Source organism: Symphodus melops (genome assembly GCF_947650265.1).
Source record: "Symphodus melops genome assembly, chromosome: 5".
Lineage (NCBI taxonomy): Eukaryota > Metazoa > Chordata > Actinopteri > Labriformes > Labridae > Symphodus > Symphodus melops.
Genome location: NC_136695.1, coordinates 27,016,741 through 27,035,789, shown reverse-complemented (window position 1 = coordinate 27,035,789; position 19,049 = coordinate 27,016,741). Strand labels below are relative to the sequence as shown.

The 19,049-nt window shown below is 42.8% G+C and overlaps 2 protein-coding genes across 3 annotated transcripts in view; one reads left to right on the top strand and one right to left on the bottom strand.

Moving 5' to 3' along the window:
• Positions 1-220: 220 nt before the first annotated feature.
• On the top strand, positions 221-8,280 carry LOC306824031 (prelamin-A/C-like; the record flags this gene model as incomplete). Its single annotated transcript, XM_079343988.1, has 12 exons — positions 221-297; positions 1,388-1,754; positions 2,842-2,977; positions 3,501-3,626; positions 3,767-3,937; positions 4,545-4,661; positions 5,167-5,354; positions 6,012-6,303; positions 6,561-6,668; positions 7,083-7,202; positions 7,304-7,381; positions 8,209-8,280. Exons 2-12 carry the CDS (start codon positions 1,414-1,416, stop codon positions 8,278-8,280), a joined length of 1,749 nt encoding a protein of 582 aa, XP_079200114.1. The 5' UTR covers positions 221-297; positions 1,388-1,413.
• A 1,343-nt stretch (positions 8,281-9,623) lies between these two features.
• The window catches only part of pear1 (platelet endothelial aggregation receptor 1), a 50,543-nt gene continuing 41,117 nt past the window's right edge, over positions 9,624-19,049 (bottom strand). For both annotated transcript variants that reach the window (XM_079344719.1, XM_079344718.1), the window contains exons 14-23: positions 18,395-18,547; positions 18,179-18,310; positions 17,940-18,071; positions 17,309-17,431; positions 15,298-15,516; positions 14,259-14,368; positions 13,872-13,998; positions 13,050-13,112; positions 11,957-12,148; positions 9,624-11,470 (exon numbers count right to left, since the gene is read on the bottom strand). In XM_079344719.1, the coding sequence (XP_079200845.1) occupies positions 11,325-11,470; positions 11,957-12,148; positions 13,050-13,112; positions 13,872-13,998; positions 14,259-14,368; positions 15,298-15,516; positions 17,309-17,431; positions 17,940-18,071; positions 18,179-18,310; positions 18,395-18,547 (1,397 nt within the window). In that variant the 3' untranslated portion in view covers positions 9,624-11,324. The remainder of the gene's footprint in view (positions 11,471-11,956; positions 12,149-13,049; positions 13,113-13,871; positions 13,999-14,258; positions 14,369-15,297; positions 15,517-17,308; positions 17,432-17,939; positions 18,072-18,178; positions 18,311-18,394; positions 18,548-19,049) is intronic.

Below are 19,049 nucleotides of genomic sequence, written 5' to 3'. Positions count from 1 at the left end.
CAACTGAACTCTAACCTTTAACCTTTGATTTAGTTGAAGTTTTACAGCTCTAAACAACGTCAAAACAAAAGTGGTTCACTCTGATCCTTGAACGACCCTTTACTATCTTTACTTTACTCTTTATTGAGTGAAGTTTATCACCAGGTCAAAACACCTCCTCTGAGTCAGTCTGACTCCTCCCAGATGCACCACCCTTCCCTCTGTGCTTCTTCACCTCTCTCTCATGCTCAGTGAGCGACCGACAACAAACCAACCAGCAGAGAGCAAGACTGATCTTCTACTCTTCCCTCGTCGGAGGTACTGCAAACAACTCACACACACACTCAGCCACTGCTGACAGCTTGACATGAATTAACTCTTTTCTTGCACTGAAGGAAAAAACTAAATTATGGATATCTGACATTATGAAAACTACGTTTCACAAAAAAGCTCAGTATATCCAAATATCTATATTTACTTTTATTCAAAAGGACAGTAGATAGAGTAGGAAAGGACTTTAACCTCAATACACGGATGTGTGGCTTTAATCCCCTCATAAAGTCTTTAACAACTCTGTAAAGAAGCAATGTGTGTAGCGATCAATAATGCTATAACGGCCAATAACGTAATGATTTTGGCCATTTTAATAAAGTCAATAACATAACAAATGGCTAATGTAATAAGTTATGATTTCTTGACTAATAAGTTACAATATTGGCCCCTGGTTCACTCTGAATCTCATTATCTGAGCACAGATAATCGAATGCAGCACTTGTAATAAATTCATTTTCATTTCAATTTATTGGTTTTTATTTATATATATATTTTTTTCATATTTTACAACTTAAGAATAAAAATATACATAAAACAAACAAAGCGAACATCAATAAGAGCATACTGTCTGTGTAGGCGTCAAAACGAAAGTGGTTCACTCTGATGCCTTGAACAACCCTTTACTATCTTTACATTACTGTTTATTGAGTAAAGTTTATAGCACCTGTGATAGGAAAGCTTTCAGTCCTTTACACATTTTAAAGCTTTTTTACAATGAAATTTTACACTTATTAAAATGATGGTGACTGAGCAGATCCAGCACTGAATGAAGACAAAACAGGATTATGCGGGACCAGAACGTTTCTTCTGTGTGAACTCCACTCAAAGTGGACGGCAGTATAGTTCAGTATGTGGAGACTTGGCTTGGGAACTGGAGGGTGGCTGGTCCAAGTCCCGGTAAGCTATAGACCAAAGTATGGAAAGGGAGACCAGCAGGGGTGCCAGTTTATTTCACATGAGCAAGGCGCCAAACCCGTCAGTGCTTGGAGCATTTGTTCATGTGAAGCCCTCCTCACTGTGACATTTCATTTGTAATTTTCATTCATTCTTTCTGTCTCCCCTTCCTCCCTCACAGACAGGTCTTGCTGATCCATTATTATCATGAGCACCCCAAACCCAAGACGCAGCATCCATGGGGCCACCGGCTTCTCCCCAGCATGTTACGCCAGGCAGCAGGAGAAGGAGAACCTGAGCAACCTCAATGACCGGCTGGCTGTTTACATCGATAAGGTGCGCTCTCTGGAGAGCGAGAACACCATACTGAAGAGTCAAATCCAAGAAACTCAGATCACACATCAATCTGTTATGATGGGAATTAAGGAACATTATGAGGAAGAGTTAGACGATGTCCGCTCGAGCCTGGACCATGTGGCCATGGGGCGAGCACGCCTGGAGCTGGAGCTGGACAAGCTAAGGCAGGAGCACATGGAGCTCAAAGCCAGGTATGCCATCTATCAATCTTTCACTGGTGTTACAAGAAGGATGAATCCCTGGGTGGGGAATGCAGCCCTGCTGCTTTAAGGATTGTAGTCTCTGTACATGGGAAGCACAAACTAGCCACTTCCCTACCAACATCACCACCGTATCAACCTTTGCAAATAAAAAGTAACGAATTTCCACAATCTGCATTAATTACCTACTGTATCTCATTGGCTGTATTCTCACTATGATTAATTCACTCCTACACACAGATGTTATGTGCATAAAGGTACAGCTAACAATTCATTAACTTGAGCAAATGCAAGATGCTGCATTACTAAAGCCAATCAGTGATTAGACTTCCTGACTTCATGAAATGCTTCAGAAATTATCACTCTGATCTCTGTTCAACAAAAAAGCATTTGATTTGATAAGGGAACTTTGTTCCCCTTATCAAGTCTTTTACAACTCTATAAATAACCTGAAAGCGAAAGTGGCTCACTCTGAATCTGATTATCTGATCATAGATAATCTAATCTAACACTTGTGAATAATAAAAACATTATAAACAAAGCAAACAAGAATAAGAGCATACTTTCTGTAGTAGGGAAGAGTATAGGCGTGATTGTTGTTACATAAATAAATTCAAAGACTACATAAAACTAGCAACTTAGCTCTAGCTTAACCTTAGATTTAGGTAAAGGTCAGCTATTAAACTCTTAACAAGGTTTCTGTGTCTGTAGCTTTAAATATGTAAATGAGCTGTGTCTGACCACGCCCCCTCTCTTTTACGGTGAGAAGGCAGACTCAGAGGGCAGAACAAACGCCTAGCATGTGGGAGTGTCACCCACCTGGGGGAGGGGCTACTCCCCTTTGTGATGTCATGAAGGGAAAATCTGAAAACGGCCTGTTTGAGCACACATTTTCTGAAAAGTGGAGCAGGCAGAAGACAGAGAGGATGGACTTTTCTCCTCATTGGGCGGTTTGGAGACAGACTAGAGACACACATTAAAGTCAGAGAAACATGGTGAAGTGTATTTTGCCTTACATGTGACGTGTAAACAGTGGATCATAAACCGCCGTCTACATCTTTGTCTGTTTCCTCCACAGGAACAGTGAAAAAGAGGCTGACCTTGAGACCACTCGCACCCGGCTCAGAGACATGGAGGCCGTGCTCAACTCTAAAGAAGCTTCGAAGAGATCCCTCGAGGACGAGCTGAAGGACTTCAGTGCCCAGGTGGCCAAGGTGAAAGACGTTTTCTATTGGAGCTGAGGTGTTTTGTTTTGTGCAGGAGGAGCCTGTGTCATAACTCAGGGTGAGGGAAAATATCCAAAACGTTACGTGATCTCATAATAGTTTAGCCTACAGAGATGTTCTACCCACTCATTGTAAATGTTTAAACATGGAGGTCCTGTGAATTATTGATTTGATTATTGGCAAAGACTCACATTGATTCTCATTGAGGTAGAACGATCTGATGGACTGTTTTTCTACCTTTGAAGTTGAACTTCAATGAAAGTAGTGATTACACATAATCCTTCCACTTAGTTGATCATGAATGAAGACTGGTTGTTGAGGCAGAACAGGTTGAATCATCTACTGGTTGTTTTGTCAACGAATTTTATTACAGTACTAACTTTGATATAGTTCTGTTCTTGCTCCGACCATCGGTCTTCTTGAGCAGCTTCTCAGTAAGCAGATTTTCCTTCCCTCCATTCAAAAGCAGCTTCCTCATCTTCTGATTTCTCCCCCCTCTTCTCCCACCAAGTTAAACAAAAACTTGGCCGATACCACGAAGCAGTTGCAGGATGAGATGCTGAGAAAACTGGCTGCAGAGAACCGCCTGCAGACTCTAACGGACAAACTGGAGTTCCAGAAGAACCTCTATTCTAAGGTTCTCACTCTTCCCCCCAACCCCTCTGTTTTAATGAGCTTTGTTTTGCATTTCTGATGCACATCCTAATGCAAAACTAAGAACTGAAAGTAAGCACTCATGAGACTCATACTCATCCCTGAGCTTTTCTTTGTCTGTAGAAAGTGCAAAATTTAGAGGATCGAATCGAGACAAGAAAAGAAGAGAAAAGAAACGAGTGTGAGCGGGAGTATGAGAACAAGCTGGCCAAGGCCATCTGTGAGCTGAGAACCGAACATGAGGAGAAGTTCCTCCTCTACAAGGAGGAGATCGAGGAGGCCTACCACTCTAAGGTATGACTACCCCAAGAATCACCACTACAAGTCAACGTTAAACCCTCCTCTTCAATGTCGTCCATGTCATGGAATATTTTTGTTCATCCAAATGTGGCGGCTGCGGCTCAGTTGGTCGTCATCGTCTCTCAACCAGAAGGTCGAGGGTTTGATCCCCAGCTCCTGCAGCAACATGTACAATGTGTCCTTGGGCGAGACACTTTACCCTGAGTCGCTGCTTTACAAACTCAAGTCCATTTAGCGTTTGCATGGAGGATTAAAGGGCTTTACATTGTTTTACCCTGTCAGTGTAGAAAGTCCATCTGTAGATCTTACCTTGTTTATTCTGCAGAACAAGCATACACTTACACAAACACAACTGCAGTTTTTGTAATACGAATCAACAGCTCAGCTATGACGCAAAAAGAGTTGAATGTGTATTTTTTTTGTGGATTCAGTTTTATGGTTTCATATTGAAAAGTCTATTTGGCAAAGTGAATCTAACTTAACAGGGATGTTTGCAAAAAGCAACTAGCTAAAGATATTTCATACAGCGCTGTTTTACTGAGCTGTCTCAGTGCCGTAATCCACTGCTCACTGCTCACTGTCCCGTCTCCGTGTCCGTCAGCTGGAAGACGCTCGTAAAGAAGCAGAGCGGTGCAACAACCGCATGGGAGCCGCTTATGAAGAGCTTCAGCAGACCCGGGAGAAAATGAAGCGCCAGATCAGTGAATTGCAGAAACAGGTGCGTTTAGTCATCATATTTGTTCTCACACTTCCTGTCACTTATGAGTGGCCATGTTTTGAAATGGCAAACGTGACTTTGTGATTGTTGTGTCTTATGCAGAGAGCCGTGTTCAGTTTAAAAAGTGCCATTTTGTGTGTGCAAACACAATCACACACACACACACACACACACACACACACACACACACACACGCACACAATCAATCAATCTTCACACACAAAGGTACAAACACACATAACCCTTATTTTAAACTCATACATACGCGCGTATAAAGCAATAAATTACATGTATTTTTTTAGCTATCCGATTATAAGTTATAAAGATACCATTATTGCTCATTATTGTTACTACTGAATTTTTCATCATTATTGATATTGTATTATTTGTTATCATGTGCTTTGGCAGTATATTTACACATTCATGCCAAAAAAGGCTAATTAAAATAAAATGATGTGTTTGTGTGTGTGTGTGTGTGTGTGTGTGTGTGTGTGTGTGTTTTCAGGTGCGGGACCTGGAGGACGCTGTGTCGAGGGAGCAGGCCCTGAAGGAAGAGAACGAGCGGGAGATACGGGATGTTAAAGCTAAAATGCAGAAGAGGGAGGTGGAGTTCCAGAGGCTGCGTGATATCAAACTGAGCCTGGACGTGGAGCTCAACAATTACAAGAAGATGCTGGAGGGAGAGGAGGAGAGGTGAGGTTGTCAGTGGGGATTGTCAGCTTTCTAAGGTTGTTTGAGGAAGGGAGCTATCACAAACAAAACAAAAGATAATAATGAATCTGCAGGCATAGCATGGAAGTGGTGTTTTTTTATGCCCCCCTCCCCCTGCATCCTACCTGTAACACCCCCTCCCCTCACCCTCTTTTCTTTACTGATGCCGCCCCGGGTGGGGGCAGCTCTGTGCTGCTGCAACACTATAAATTTTCTTATCTTATCTTATCTTAATGTTGCCTTTCAGTCAGTAAAAACAAGAACACTATCAACTATCAAAAAACTAAAAGGGCGTGGTCAGACTCTGCTGACTTTGCTAATGTCAGATGATCTGTGCCTGATAGTAAAAACCAGTGAATCGACATACTAAGGTCAAACGATCATTTAAAATCTATGTACACTGTACTCATGAAAAGTTTGCATTCCACATCCAGCTCCATCATTTTTGGGTTGAACTGACAGGCAAGAAAGACCCTCCAACAGACAACAGACGCAAACAAAGCAGGAGCGGGTCTGCGTGTGTGAGATTGGAGCTGGTTGGTCGCAGAAGAAGAGTGCTGGAACAGAAAGGAGAAGACAAAAGGCTTTTCACATTGTGAGACTGTAAATCTATTATCTAAATGATCTCTCTCCCGTCAGGCTGCATCTGTCACCTAAGGGTTCACCTGCCAAAGGAGCAAGGACCCCACAGTCCAGCTACTCCAGCCCCCTGTTCCACTCTGCTGCTACCCCGTCCAGCAGCCGCAAATACGGCACCAGCAGCTCCAAGAAGCGCCGCTTCAGCAGCAATGACGGCAAGACTTCTGGCATAGCGAGGGGATCTGTTACCAAGACTCACATCAAACAGAGTGCATCAGCCTTTGGACGGATAACACTGGACGAGGTCGACCTGAATGGCAAGTTCATCCGTCTCAGGAACAAGACTGACGAGGTGAGAGACGGTTTTCCATTGGTCAGAATTTCCGTCAGTGTAACTGGTTGTGATGTGATTTAATAGGGATGAGACTGCGCTTAAAAAATGTTAGATCGAAAGGAAAGAGAGCGCAGCTGTTGTGGAGTATGTTCCCTTTATCTACGGCTGCAGAAGAGTCTTGCTGTTGTGTTTTACACCAGGGTGTGTGTGGTTGATAAAAAGCGAGTTGCAATGATTGAATCTTGGTATAATATGGCATTTGAATCCCCTTGCAGGACCAGGATATGGGCAGATGGTACTTGAAGAAACAGGTTGAAGGTTCTTCCCCCATCGAGTTCAAGTTTCCCAAGGAGTTCACGTTGAAGTCTCGAGGAACGGTCACTGTAAGTTACACCAGCTTCTCTGTTGATCTTTGATATCTTCATTTCGCTTTAGTTTGCCTTTGCATGAAGGAAGGGCAAATCCATCAATCATTGTTTTTTGTAGTGCCAATTCACTATTGTTATCTCGAGATGCTTGATTGAAGAGCATACAGGATTATATGGAGGTAGGATTTCTCCATTGTATTACTGGTGTTCCTTGTGTTCCACCCTCTCGCCGCTGAGGTGGAGGTCAGTGCAGGCCGTGCATGAACGAGAACAGGGACGACACAGTCTGATGGTGGAGGCTGGGCAAAAGGATACTTTACTTTCCAGGAGGAAGTGTGACGAAGCAAATGCACGAGCATGACGGTGACATCACCGTTTCCTGCCAATGTGATGCACTATGACTTATATTATTAACGTTGACCTTTGTAGATCTGGGCTGCTTCTGGAGGTGGAACCCACAACCCCCCCACCGACCTGGTTTGCAGGAGCCATCAGTCCTGGGGCACCGGCAAACACCTGCATACCACCCTGATCAGTGACAAAGGAGAGGTCTGTCTGACCCCCCCTCTGTTTTTTTAGGAGATTGTTTTACATCGGGTCTTCTTTTAAATCGAATTACATAACCGTTTTGTTCTTTGAATTCTCTCAAGGAAATGGCCAAGAGGACGGTGACTCGAGTGCTGGTTTTTGACAATGATGGTGACGTGGTAAACGGCGATGATGACATGGTAAACTTCTTCTAAATAATCCAACAAAAGTTATTGGAAGGAGAAATGTGCCAATTTTTACCCAGCTGTGCGTAAAACTATAAATAATATATAGATGAACAATGTTTCATCCCCCTTAGTGGTAACTGCAAAACTCGACCAGGCAGAATCTTCAAATGTATTTAACCCATAGACTGTAAATATCAGTGGACGAAGCCTGAGTGCCGTCTGTTACTGCAGGGCGCTCCGGAGGCTCATCAGCCTGACTCTTCAGTTTAGCTGATGAAGCTGAGGCGGGTTTAAAGCCTCTTTACACTTTTACACTTCCTCATTGGCTTCATTTTTCAACACCCAAGGTTGCTGCTTGTCCTGACCACAGAGAGTCACCTTTAGAGAGCGAATGAAAACATCACGTCTGATATCAGCTAATTAGAACTCACGTTGGAAGAACATGGCAGAAAGCAGCGTTACTGTGGATATGGGAGAAATGTAATGCTTTAATGTAAAGTAGGTGTGAAGTGAGTCAGAATGCAGTGTGGAGGAATTAGAGCGACGAAGAGCAGGCTTCAGTCGAGGACAGCAGATGTAGGTTATCTCAGCACTTCTTCTTTGTCCTCTGACAGGCCGACACCGGTCAGAAGGGAAAGACGGACCGGTGATGTGGCACCGACTAAGACAAAGAAAATTCCCCCTTCTTCTCTGACAGTCTAGTTCTCCGTCTTCCCGGCGGCATATTTGACTTTTAGACAAGCATACTTTTCTGCCTGAGGAACAACACAACTGTCCACCTGCTGTGACTGCAGAGTCTCTCATTGTTCAGTATCTATGTTGTGTATCGTCACCTGCAGGAAACCTCCAGCACCCACAGTGCAGAGAGGGAGTACAATTTACGGAGCCGTACAACCATCACAACCTTCTGAGACAGAAGCACGCCTTGCTGAAGGTCCATCCGATGACCTTTAGGGAGATTATTAATTCACGGGAACCATCGAACCCAGACAGGTACCGTCCAGTTATTGTTTTAAAACATGAAAAACATTTAATTAAGTATTGTCCTAAGAATCTCTTTCTCTTCTTCCTGATTCAGAGCGGTGTCAGGTGCGAGGCTGGATAACTACTCCATCATGTAAACCTGGTTAACACTTGACAGGAACCCCAGAGAATCATTTTTCATTATTTAATCTTTCTTTGTACTCTGATCATTCTACAGGGAAACTTTGATTTCATTTAAAGAAAAGGGCACGTGATTGTTTTCTCTGTATTCTCGTTATGCAGGCGACAGAGAATGAACCCTGTGGGGCTTGTTAGTCCTGTTTTATCACCCATCGATCAAATCTTGATTTGTTTACAGATGACAGATGATGAATTTTATATTGTGCTATTTTTAAATGCTTAAAAATATAATCAGTACTGTAAGCTTGGGATGCTTTGCAGCTTGTTTTTGATCTTAGCAGTAAGGCTGGGCGAGGTGGGCCTTTACTTCCTGTAACTGCAGGCTACCTGAGAATATGATATTAGATTTAATATTATGATATTTAAAAATAGAAATGTTCTGATATTTTTTATTAGATTTGTGTTATTTATTAGATCGGTTAGATTTTCACCTGATGTACGGATTGACTCAAAGGAGGTCAAAGACCGACCTTTATCATTCTTCCCTCTCTCTCTCTTCCCAGTCTCCTACTTCATCCACTAGACTTACAACTATCAGCAAGAAGTCCAAAAATAAATACATCTTTAAAAACACTTCATAGACATTTAACACAATTAGTTTCCTCAACAATACATTTACGACTCACTTTTGGGTCCCCAACCCTCCAGTTGAGAAGCACTGTTTTACATTATCAGTCTCGTGTCTGTAAGTTGTCGTCTGGTTTTAACGGGACCTTCGGACTCCTTTCAGTTCGCTGGATTTAAACTCCTATTATTTTAGATGATCATGTGCAGTTACATTTGTATTGTACTCTGGCAGCTTAAATCATGTTGAAAACGTATCAAAGGTCATTCATGGGACAAACATGAACGCTGTTTTTTTTTATACTGGAAGACTATTCAGAGATTTCTCCTGACCTGTCTGTTTACTTTTCTAAACAAAAGTTGTGGACGAAGCGACAAAATCTGCAACCTCTGACAGCATGCGCTCTCCACGCCCTGCTGAGCACTTCACTTGCATTTTATCTGTGAAAATGACTAAAATACTGTTGGTTAATAAATGTATTTTTTTTTTCTACAATTTATTTCTTGATAAAGAAAAACCTGAATGAAAAGTGCAGCCCTTTTATTTACATTATACACACACGTTACTATGGTTACATTCAAAAATATATGGCCTTGCGTTAAAAAAAAGAAGCAAAAACTCGAAACTATAGCATGATGTACATTCTTCTGGTACACAGGGTTTGTATTTACAGCACAACGTCTTGGATCTGAATATTGTAACAAACATTACATTATTGCATATTACAGCATGTGAACATGTAAGAAAAGGGGAAAGGGGATAAAGGGGGAAGCACACCTACATTAAAGGAACTTTTCAGGTCTTGTGATCAGTACTGAATATGTGGGAAAGGTTGAATAAAGGGGCGCCGAGAGTATAGAGGCTATGACAGACCTCAACGCAGAGCGGCCGTGGGTTCGAATCCAACCTCGGCCCTTGGCTGCATGTCATCCTCCACTCTCTCCTCCTAACATTTCCTGTCTCTCTTCAGCTGCTAAAAGGTCCAAAAAAAAAAAAAAAGCCTTTAGTTGGCACAGACAGAGAGCTGTGTCCCATATGATAAAGTGCCTTAAGTGATGTCAGCCTGAAGATGAAGACAATCTAGATGAATGGAGTTCTTATAAATTAGCCTGTGCAGCCAGATCCCATTCTGTTTTATACTCGCAGATTGAGATTAAATTAGCTACTCCTAAATCTATACATGCAAAACGCTGACCCTACCTGGTTGCATTATGGGGGATGTAGGCACTAAGAATTCTTGGGACAGGTATTTTACATACAGTACATGTGCTTCTGCAGCTTTTTCAGGTGAACTGGCCCTTTAATTATCAAAAACAGAAAACAAATAGCACTGGGCTACTTTGTGTTAAAGTTCATAGTCCTGCCACGTCGGGGCAACAAGCTTCATCTATTCATGACCAAAATGTTTCAGATGTTTAGTCACACAAACCCTGTCAAAATGTGACTGTGTGATATTAAGGCTGCTCTTCATAACAGTAAAGACAATCATATATTTTTCTATATTTACAAAGTTTCCGTTAGAAAGCAGCAAAACATTCACCGGTATCAATATATTTCTAGATGCCACAAATCCGGTCGAAACTGGAGTGAAAAATTGAAAAACAAATATACGACTTTAAAAAATGTGACTGCCCAGATTCCTGAAAGGAAGATTTGTTTTCCATGGTGATACATTTTAATGACCTTTGTCCCTTTTCGTTTTTAGGTTTCCCAATGAGGATGTCAAAAGGAAGTCCAGCATTGTATGTATGTAAATGTATGATACCTTCATTTAACCATTTAGAAGCAGAATGACAACTGTAAATCCAAATTGATCTCTTTTGATAATAAAAATAATACTGTGAAAAGAAGCCTGTTAGACGAAACAAGCCCATTATATGGAAGAACTTAAAAGCCTGCTTAAACAAGTTCAAACACTTCAAACTTCCCAGACGCTGTTTTTAGCCTTAAAGTCTTTTCCTGTGAGAGATGAATGAGGCGCCGGTGTCACCGCGGTCCAGCGTTCTTCCCTGCAGATGCTGGCTCCTGTGTCAGGAGGACAGGTCTGTCCTGGTGCAGTGAGTACCACTTCAGCCCACAGGGGGGCAGTGTTGAGTTAAAAGGGGGACCGCCGCAGTGAACAAAGCTCCTTGGTGGGACAGATGCCTTGCTGCTGCTCTGTGGGCGTTACACAGTTTGCTCTTTGTTAGCCTAATTCATCCCTTGGAGTGAGGAGCAGGGGTTCTGTCACTGAGGACTCCTCCTCAGGGAGGGGGAGGGGGGTCGGCGGAGTGGCGGCAGGTCGTAATGTCCCGGGATGTGACTGTTCACAGGGAGGTCGTAGTGGCTCTGGGGGTCCTCGTGTGGACAGTGACCGAGAGAACTCTGGCGCTCTGGGGGGGGGGGCGGGGGGGGGAATAAAAAACAGAGTAAGATTAATTTCACAGTTAATGATTACAGAAAACGTTATACTATCTGCTATCAGAATGAAAACGTTTAACTATGATGATTGTAAATACCAAAGTGATCTTCAACCTCTGTTTCATTTCACCATGAGTCTGGTTTAACTCGAAGTTTCTGCCTTTCCTTTCTCACTTTTCCAAATGAGAAAACTTCCACACAAACGAGATGGAAATTGGTTGGCGTGTTACCTCCACTCTTAAAGATGTGTGGCGAAAGGCGATTGGGGTCCTAAGCCAAATAAAGTTAATCAAGGGGCCCCTCTCACCAGCGTTCAGGAGTGCAACTACAATGAGTGCTGTCAGATTGGGCCCCATGAGGGAGTCTGACTTCTCAGCAGCCCGTTTCTCTCCCTCTTCCTTCCTTCACTTTTTGGTTAACAGTCGTTAAATTCGCCAGGAGTTTGTAGAGCTGCTCACCTCTGCGTAAAGTGGCCGTGTTGAACGGAGGGCTGATCTCTGTGTACGCTCGCTCTCGTGGCACGGCTGACTTCATCTCCATGTAGCTGCTCTCCGGGGGGCAGAAGGGCAGGCCCGGCAGGTCTTTGATGGTGGCGTAAGGATTCTCGCTGTTCAGAGAGCTGCTGCTCACCGCGACCGAGTCCTTCAGCTCTGTCAGCACACAGGAAGCAGTGAGAAAAATACACCTGAGCTACATGTGGACGGTCTGAGCTCAGCAGGATTAAAGGTCAGCATAGGATGAATCTAGTATGGGTTGTAACTTTAAAGCAGCTTTCTGGACATCTTCCAAATATTTTTTATGTTGTTTTTTTCCCTGAGGAAAGTTTAAAACATTTTCATTTATTGGATCGAGATGGTTTAAAGAAAACCTGCATCATTATACTGCGACCTACATGTACGTAACACTTCTCTGTACCCTCGCCACCATCTGTTTGGTTTTAAAGGTCATGTAGTCAGCTGTCATTCATGTTGAAATACTGGTTTACAAGTCTACATGCAAACAGCTCAGTGACGCTAACGTAACAATGCTTTGAGCATGTTAGCATGCTGATATATTTACTTGCTCCAACAACAGTGTTTAATATTTATTATGACTTGCAGGATGAGAAAGCATCGACTATTTGAAATAATTTTTCCCTTTTTTATCGCATAAATTCAGACTTTTGTCATGTGATTATTGGTAATTCCTGATATCACCATAACGACGAGCATCCCCAACGTAAACCACATTTTTACTTTTTGCATTCGTGAAGCACCTTGTAACTAATTGTTTTAAAAGTGCTATATAAATAAAGACTTATTTAGTCTTTAAATGCAGATCTGAGCTGCTGCAGATAGTGGATCAATCATCGCTCATTTCCTTAATGATTTTTTTTACCGTTAAAAAGATCTTTCTAAATCTCCTCATCTTTAAAAACATCTCCTCTTAATCACGCGATCATTTATATTTATGGTGCATCTCTTTGCCTCCTGACTTCTAGTAACCATACTTCTCTGCAGTAGATCATAGAGAGGAGGGAGGGAAAAAGGTGAAAATAGGGTGATAAATTACCTTTGTTGTAATATTTTCCGAGGCTGGCGCTGTAGCTGTAGCTCCGGTCGATTCCAAAAGCTCCTGCGAGCAATAAAAGACAAATTATGGCAAATCAAAAGCAGACAAACCTGTAAAATCACTAGCAGGTGAGTTGAAGCTGGCAGTGCAACGATCACGCTTTATGAGCTCCTGATTGGTTTTATAACCTCAAATCAAATGTGCATCGTTGACGAGAGGGAATTTCTGTCCAAAGAAAATGTGATGGTTTGATAAACTTTACCAGAGGCTGTGTAAAAGATATTTTTCAAGTTTTAGACAGTTGTATCTGCACATTTCTGCTCTGAATTCCTCCTGATTTAGCGTATATACTCCTTGTCTGTTTGTCTGATTTGAAAGCTTTAATCATTGATGGTGTTTTTAAACTTAAGACAATGAAAGTTTCTCTCTTCTGAGCAATGAGTAAAAGTGAAGTGTAACAGGGTGCACCTGTCATCTGCATGTATCATTTCATCGATATTGAAGCATATTGATGAATATGGAATCGTGAAATCAAACTGAATTGTGAGGTTGTGGATAATACTCAGCTCTATTATGTGTGTTTTGCATTTTCATGTGGACGGGATTCTTTTTGAAAACAGAAGAGGAAAACCTCAGTTTTTAAACTACCTGCGTACGTGCAGACTAGGCCTTAAGTTAAGGAAATAACTTTAAGTTTTGAGCAGCAGTTCTGCAGGTTTGACGCATCAACAGAAACCAGCTCGGTAGCTTCATTAGCTTCATTAATCCACGTATTCACTCACTCGGTGTCTAGAAGCACAGCTCAGAGTCATCCACTCGTACCTGAGTCTTTGCGGGGCTCGTGGTGTTTCCAGTCCGCAGGTAGAGTGGCATTGCTCTCGACCCCGAACAAGCCCCGCCTCTCCCGCTCCATGTTTTTCACACTGCAGAACAGCTGGTTATTGGTGTTCTGCAACGAAGACGGAAGAATAAAAATCAGAAACTATTCACGTAAAGAAACAACATTTTTAAAATGTCCTTTAAAAGGAAATCAGGCCGATAAAGTGTGGCACTAAGCAGCTGTGACGCACAGGTACAAACATTTATGACACAGGCAGCTGCTGTTAATTAAACCAAAACATGTCCCAGTATTGAGGGGAGTAAAAAAAAAAAGAGCTCAGAGGCCTGAAAGCGGCCCGGAGTCCCGGAGGCAGCCGAGGTGACGTTCACCTTGATGGTGCGGTCGTGGTTGTTGGGCAGGTGGGGCAGCGGAGGCCGGTTCTGGCTCAGTGTGTGGTAGCTGGGGTTGGAGTAGTAATGATGGTAACTGTGAGGAACATCTGGAGGCCAAAACAAACACATGGAATCACATCTGTGGCTCTAAAACTACCTCAAGGTCAATAAAATACATCCCTGTGGAAGAGCATTAAAAAAAACACGAGTGAGTTAAAACCATAAGGACACATTTACAACCATCTGAATCTACTGATCATTGTATGAAACACTTAATAATCCATCCAGACAAAAAGCAATTTTGCTTTTTATTAAGTGGTTGACAGGAGGAATTATCTCTCTTCATAACTGAGAAAGTTGTATCTTTTGCCATTAAATATGTCATCATGTTGCCATTAAATGTGTCATCATGATGCCATTAATAATAAACCTTAAAATTGCAACATGATTTTTGGAAACAAGCAAATTATTATTTTTTTCTTAAAGAAAATAAAGATCCAAATTTAAAGACGCTTATTAAAAAACACATTTGCCCTCGTCTGTCTAATTTTAACATTTTTCACATTGACATTGTGTGTTCGGTTTGAAAAGATGACACATGTGAATCTGTTGTAAATTGTACTTTGTCCCCCCTTTGTGTATGTAACTGTGTGTTTTTGCTCTCACTCTTTCAGCCAGGTCATCTTTGAAAAAAAAAAAAAAAAAAAAAGAGGTTCTTAATCTCAACGTGACCAACACGGTGAAATAAAAATAAATAAAAATAAAGACAAGCTGTGTACAATTCCAAACCCCTTTTTTCACTCTCGTATCACTAAACATGTTTAGTTTTGTGTTCAAGGTTAAATAAATGCTTGAGAGTGAATCAAAGGAGATTGTATGAAAATAAATTTTTCTGTATCATTCAGAAGTTTAAAGATCCCATTCCTCAACGTAGACGAAGCAGCGGGAGCAACCTGGGGTTAAGTGTCTTGCTCAAGGACACATCGGACGTGTCGCTGCAGGAGCTGGGGAAACCTGAGAGACAAGCGACCCGTACCTGGAACGGCGTATTCAGAGTTGACGGTGCGAGCGGTGGAGAAGGAAACAGTCGGCGTGTTGTTCTGCTTGTCCTTCTGCCTGCGGCGGTAGAGCAGCAGCAGAGCCAGCAGCAACACCACCAGCATGACGAGCACCACGATGCCAGCGATGGCTCCCCACGACTCCCTCTCACCGGGAGGAAGAGGAACCATAACGCTCCCCGACTGCACAGAGGACTCTGTGAAAACAGCGAGTGGAAAGTGAATTGAAGTAGCTGAAGAAAACCTTGAGTCGCGTTCCACAAACAGAAACAGAAGCCAAAGAAAACGCTAATGGAAATCAGACCTTTTTTTAAAAAAAAGGCTGCGTTTTAAAGTCGGAGAGTCTTTTATATACTCAACAAAAATATAAACGCAACACTTTTGTTTTTGCTCCCATTTGTCATGAGATGGACTCAAAGATCTAAAATTCATTCCAGATACACAATATTACCATTTCTCTCAAACATTGTTCATAAATCTGTCTAAATGTGTGATAGTGAGCACTTTTGCTTTGCTGAGACAATCCATCCCACCTCACAGGTGTGCCACATCAAGATGCTCATCAGACACCATGATTAGTGCATAGGTGTACCTTAGACTGTCCACAATAAAAGGCCACCCTGAAATGTGCAGTTTTTGCTTTATTGAGGGTCTGGGGACTCAGAACCAGTCAGTATCTGGTGTGACCACCATTTGCCTCATGCAGTGCAACACATCTTCTTCGCATAGAGTTTATCAGATTGTCAATTGTGGCCTGTGGAATGTTGGTCCACTCCTCTTCAATGGCTGTGCGAAGTTGCTGGATATTAGTGGGAACTGGTACGCGCTGTCGTATACGCCGGTCAAGCACATCCCAAACATGCTCAATGGGTGACATGTCCGGTGAGTATGCTGGCCATGCAAGAACTGGGACATTTTCAGCTTCCAAGAATTGTGTACAGATCCTTGCAACATGGGGCCGTGCATTATCTTGCTGAAACATGAGGTGATGTTCATGGATGTATGGCACAACAATGGGCCTCAGGATCTCATCACGGTATCTCTGTGCATTCAAAATGCCATCAATAAAATGCACCTGTGTTCTTCGTCCATAACAGATGCCTGCCCATACCATAACCCCACCACCACCATGGGCCACTCGATCCACAACATTGACATCAGCAAAGCGCTCACCCACACGACGCCACACACGCTGTCTGCCATCTGCCCTGAACAATGTAAACCGAGATTCATCCGTGAAGAGAACACCTCTCCAACGTGCCAGACGCCATCGAATGTGAGCATTTGCCCACTCAAGTCTGTTACGGCGACGATCTGGAGTCAGGTTAAGACCCCGATGAGGACGACGAGCATGCAGTTGAGCTTCCCTGAGACGGTTTCTGACAGTTTGTGCAGAAATTCTTTGGTTATGCAAACCAATTGTTTCAGCAGCTGTCTGAGTAGCTGGTCTCAGACGATCTTGGAGGTGAACCTGCTGGATGTGGAGGTCCTGGGCTGGTGTGGTTACACGTGGTCTGCGGTTGTGAGGCCGGTTGGATGTACTGCCATATTCTCTGAAACGCCTTTGGAGACGGCTTATGGTGGAGAAATGAACATTCAATGCCCGAGCAACAGATCTGGTTGACATTCCTGCTGTCAGCATGCCAATTGCACGCTCCCTCAATGCTTGCGCCATCTGTGGCATTTTGCTGTGAGACAAAACTGCACATTTCAGAGTGGCCTTTTATTGTGGGCAGTATAAGGTACACCTGTGCACTAATCATGGTGTCTGATGAGCATCTTGATGTGGCACACCTGTGAGGTGGGATGGATTATCTCAGCAAAGCAAAAGTGCTCACTATCACACATTTAGACAGATTTGTGAACAATGTTTGAGAGAAATGGTAATATTGTGTATCTGGAATGAATTTTAGATCTTTGAGTCCATCTCATGACAAATGGGAGCAAAAACAAAAGTGTTGCGTTTATATTTTTGTTGAGTGTATGTACCTTCTTTGCACTCGTCTTCTCCACCTTCACACACGCAGCCTCCGGTGAAGCGGTCACACATGAGGTTGGTTGGACAGGAGCAGGTCTGAGTACAGAACGGACCAAAGCGTCCTGGACTGCACGCTGGAAAACACAAGAGACGACACGTCATCAGAACACTCAGCTGTGTCGATCTGCAGCTTAAGTGATGCTTCATCAGATCCTAAATAAAAAGTGGAACTGGGTCAGGCTCAGTAGCGTAACTACTAAACTTTTTCTGTCTTATAAAAAGTTCGGCTCAAGTTCTGAAGAATTCAGTTCTGTGTCTTTATCTACGATTGAATGAATAGGGAACGGTTTCAGTCCAGGTGGGATAGAGAAAGATGCATTCATGGCCTCTTAATTTGGACAAACTGAAAAAACAATGAAGGGTATCAGATGCAGAGTTGAAAAGCCCTGCTGGGGTTAAAATAAAATAACACTTCAGAGAGCTTGCAGGACAAAAGTCATAGCCAGGGGAAGAATAGTTGTAAGTCATAAACACAAATGACTCTCTCTGAAATAATGATGTGATTGATTAGCAGCAGTCACAGTTTGTTGGTGGCTCTTTTCTTCCTGTAATTACACTTTTCTTGTTGAGATAGAAACTCACGTATGGAGCAGTCGGTCGCGGTCCAGCCGGGCAAACATTCACAGTGACCGTCCCGGTGGTCGCACGTGGAGTTGTTGGCACAGTTTATACAAACTTCAGAACACTGTTTGCCAAAGTAACCAGCTGGACAAACTGTAAGAGAAAAAAAAAACGTTACGTAAAAGAAAATGCTCCCCCTATAGAAACATGGTGGACTTGTTGGGAAGGTTTTGTCGAGAGCTGAATAATCAAATTCAAACCTTGGTCACAGTTGGCTCCAGTGTGTCCAGGTAGACAGTCACACTCTCCGGTCACATGGTGGCAGCGGTACGACAGACCGCAGGATGGACACGACAAGCTGCACTGCTCTCCATACATACCAGCTCGGCATTCTGGGAAACAAAAACAACATGTTGTAAATCCAACATATGTCTGAGTAATTCAAATGAAAATATCCAGATGAAGTCCAGACTCACTGTTTTGACAGGTGACTCCCCAGTAGCCCGGGCGACACACGCACGCTCCACTTTCCCTCGCACACGTGTCACTGTTGGGACAGTGCTTCAAACAGGTCTGGTTACAGTGACGCCCCCACAGACCCTCTGAACACGGCTGGTTACAGCGTGAACCTGGAGGAACAATAGAAAATCAGCGCCGCGCAGAACCACCGCCGAGAAGTCCCAAAAGAGTGTTTGTGTCTCACATATGGCCATATCAGGAAATCACAGCAAACACAGATCTCAACCTAACAGGTTTTGGATTGGCATTTTGTAATTTGTACAACTCAACAGATCCACATTTTCTTTCAGCTATAGAAAACTCTTCAAGTGGCAAAAACAGCTGCATTGATTTAACTGTTTCTTTGCAGAAACATTTTTAACATGATATAACATTTCATGCATTATTATGAGGTAAGATTTAGTTCTGATTATGGAGAGGTTTCACTTGTTGAGATTTTTGATGCAGGAGTATCTTCCATTTCTGCTTTGTGTTTTAATTCCTGCAAGCTGCAGTAGAAGTAAAAAAAAAAGAATGAAAATCTGCTGTCAGAAAAAAGACGCCCCGGCTATAAGGAGAGAATTACCTGATGTCAGACACGAGAAAGACTTATTTAAAATTGTAGCTCACTAT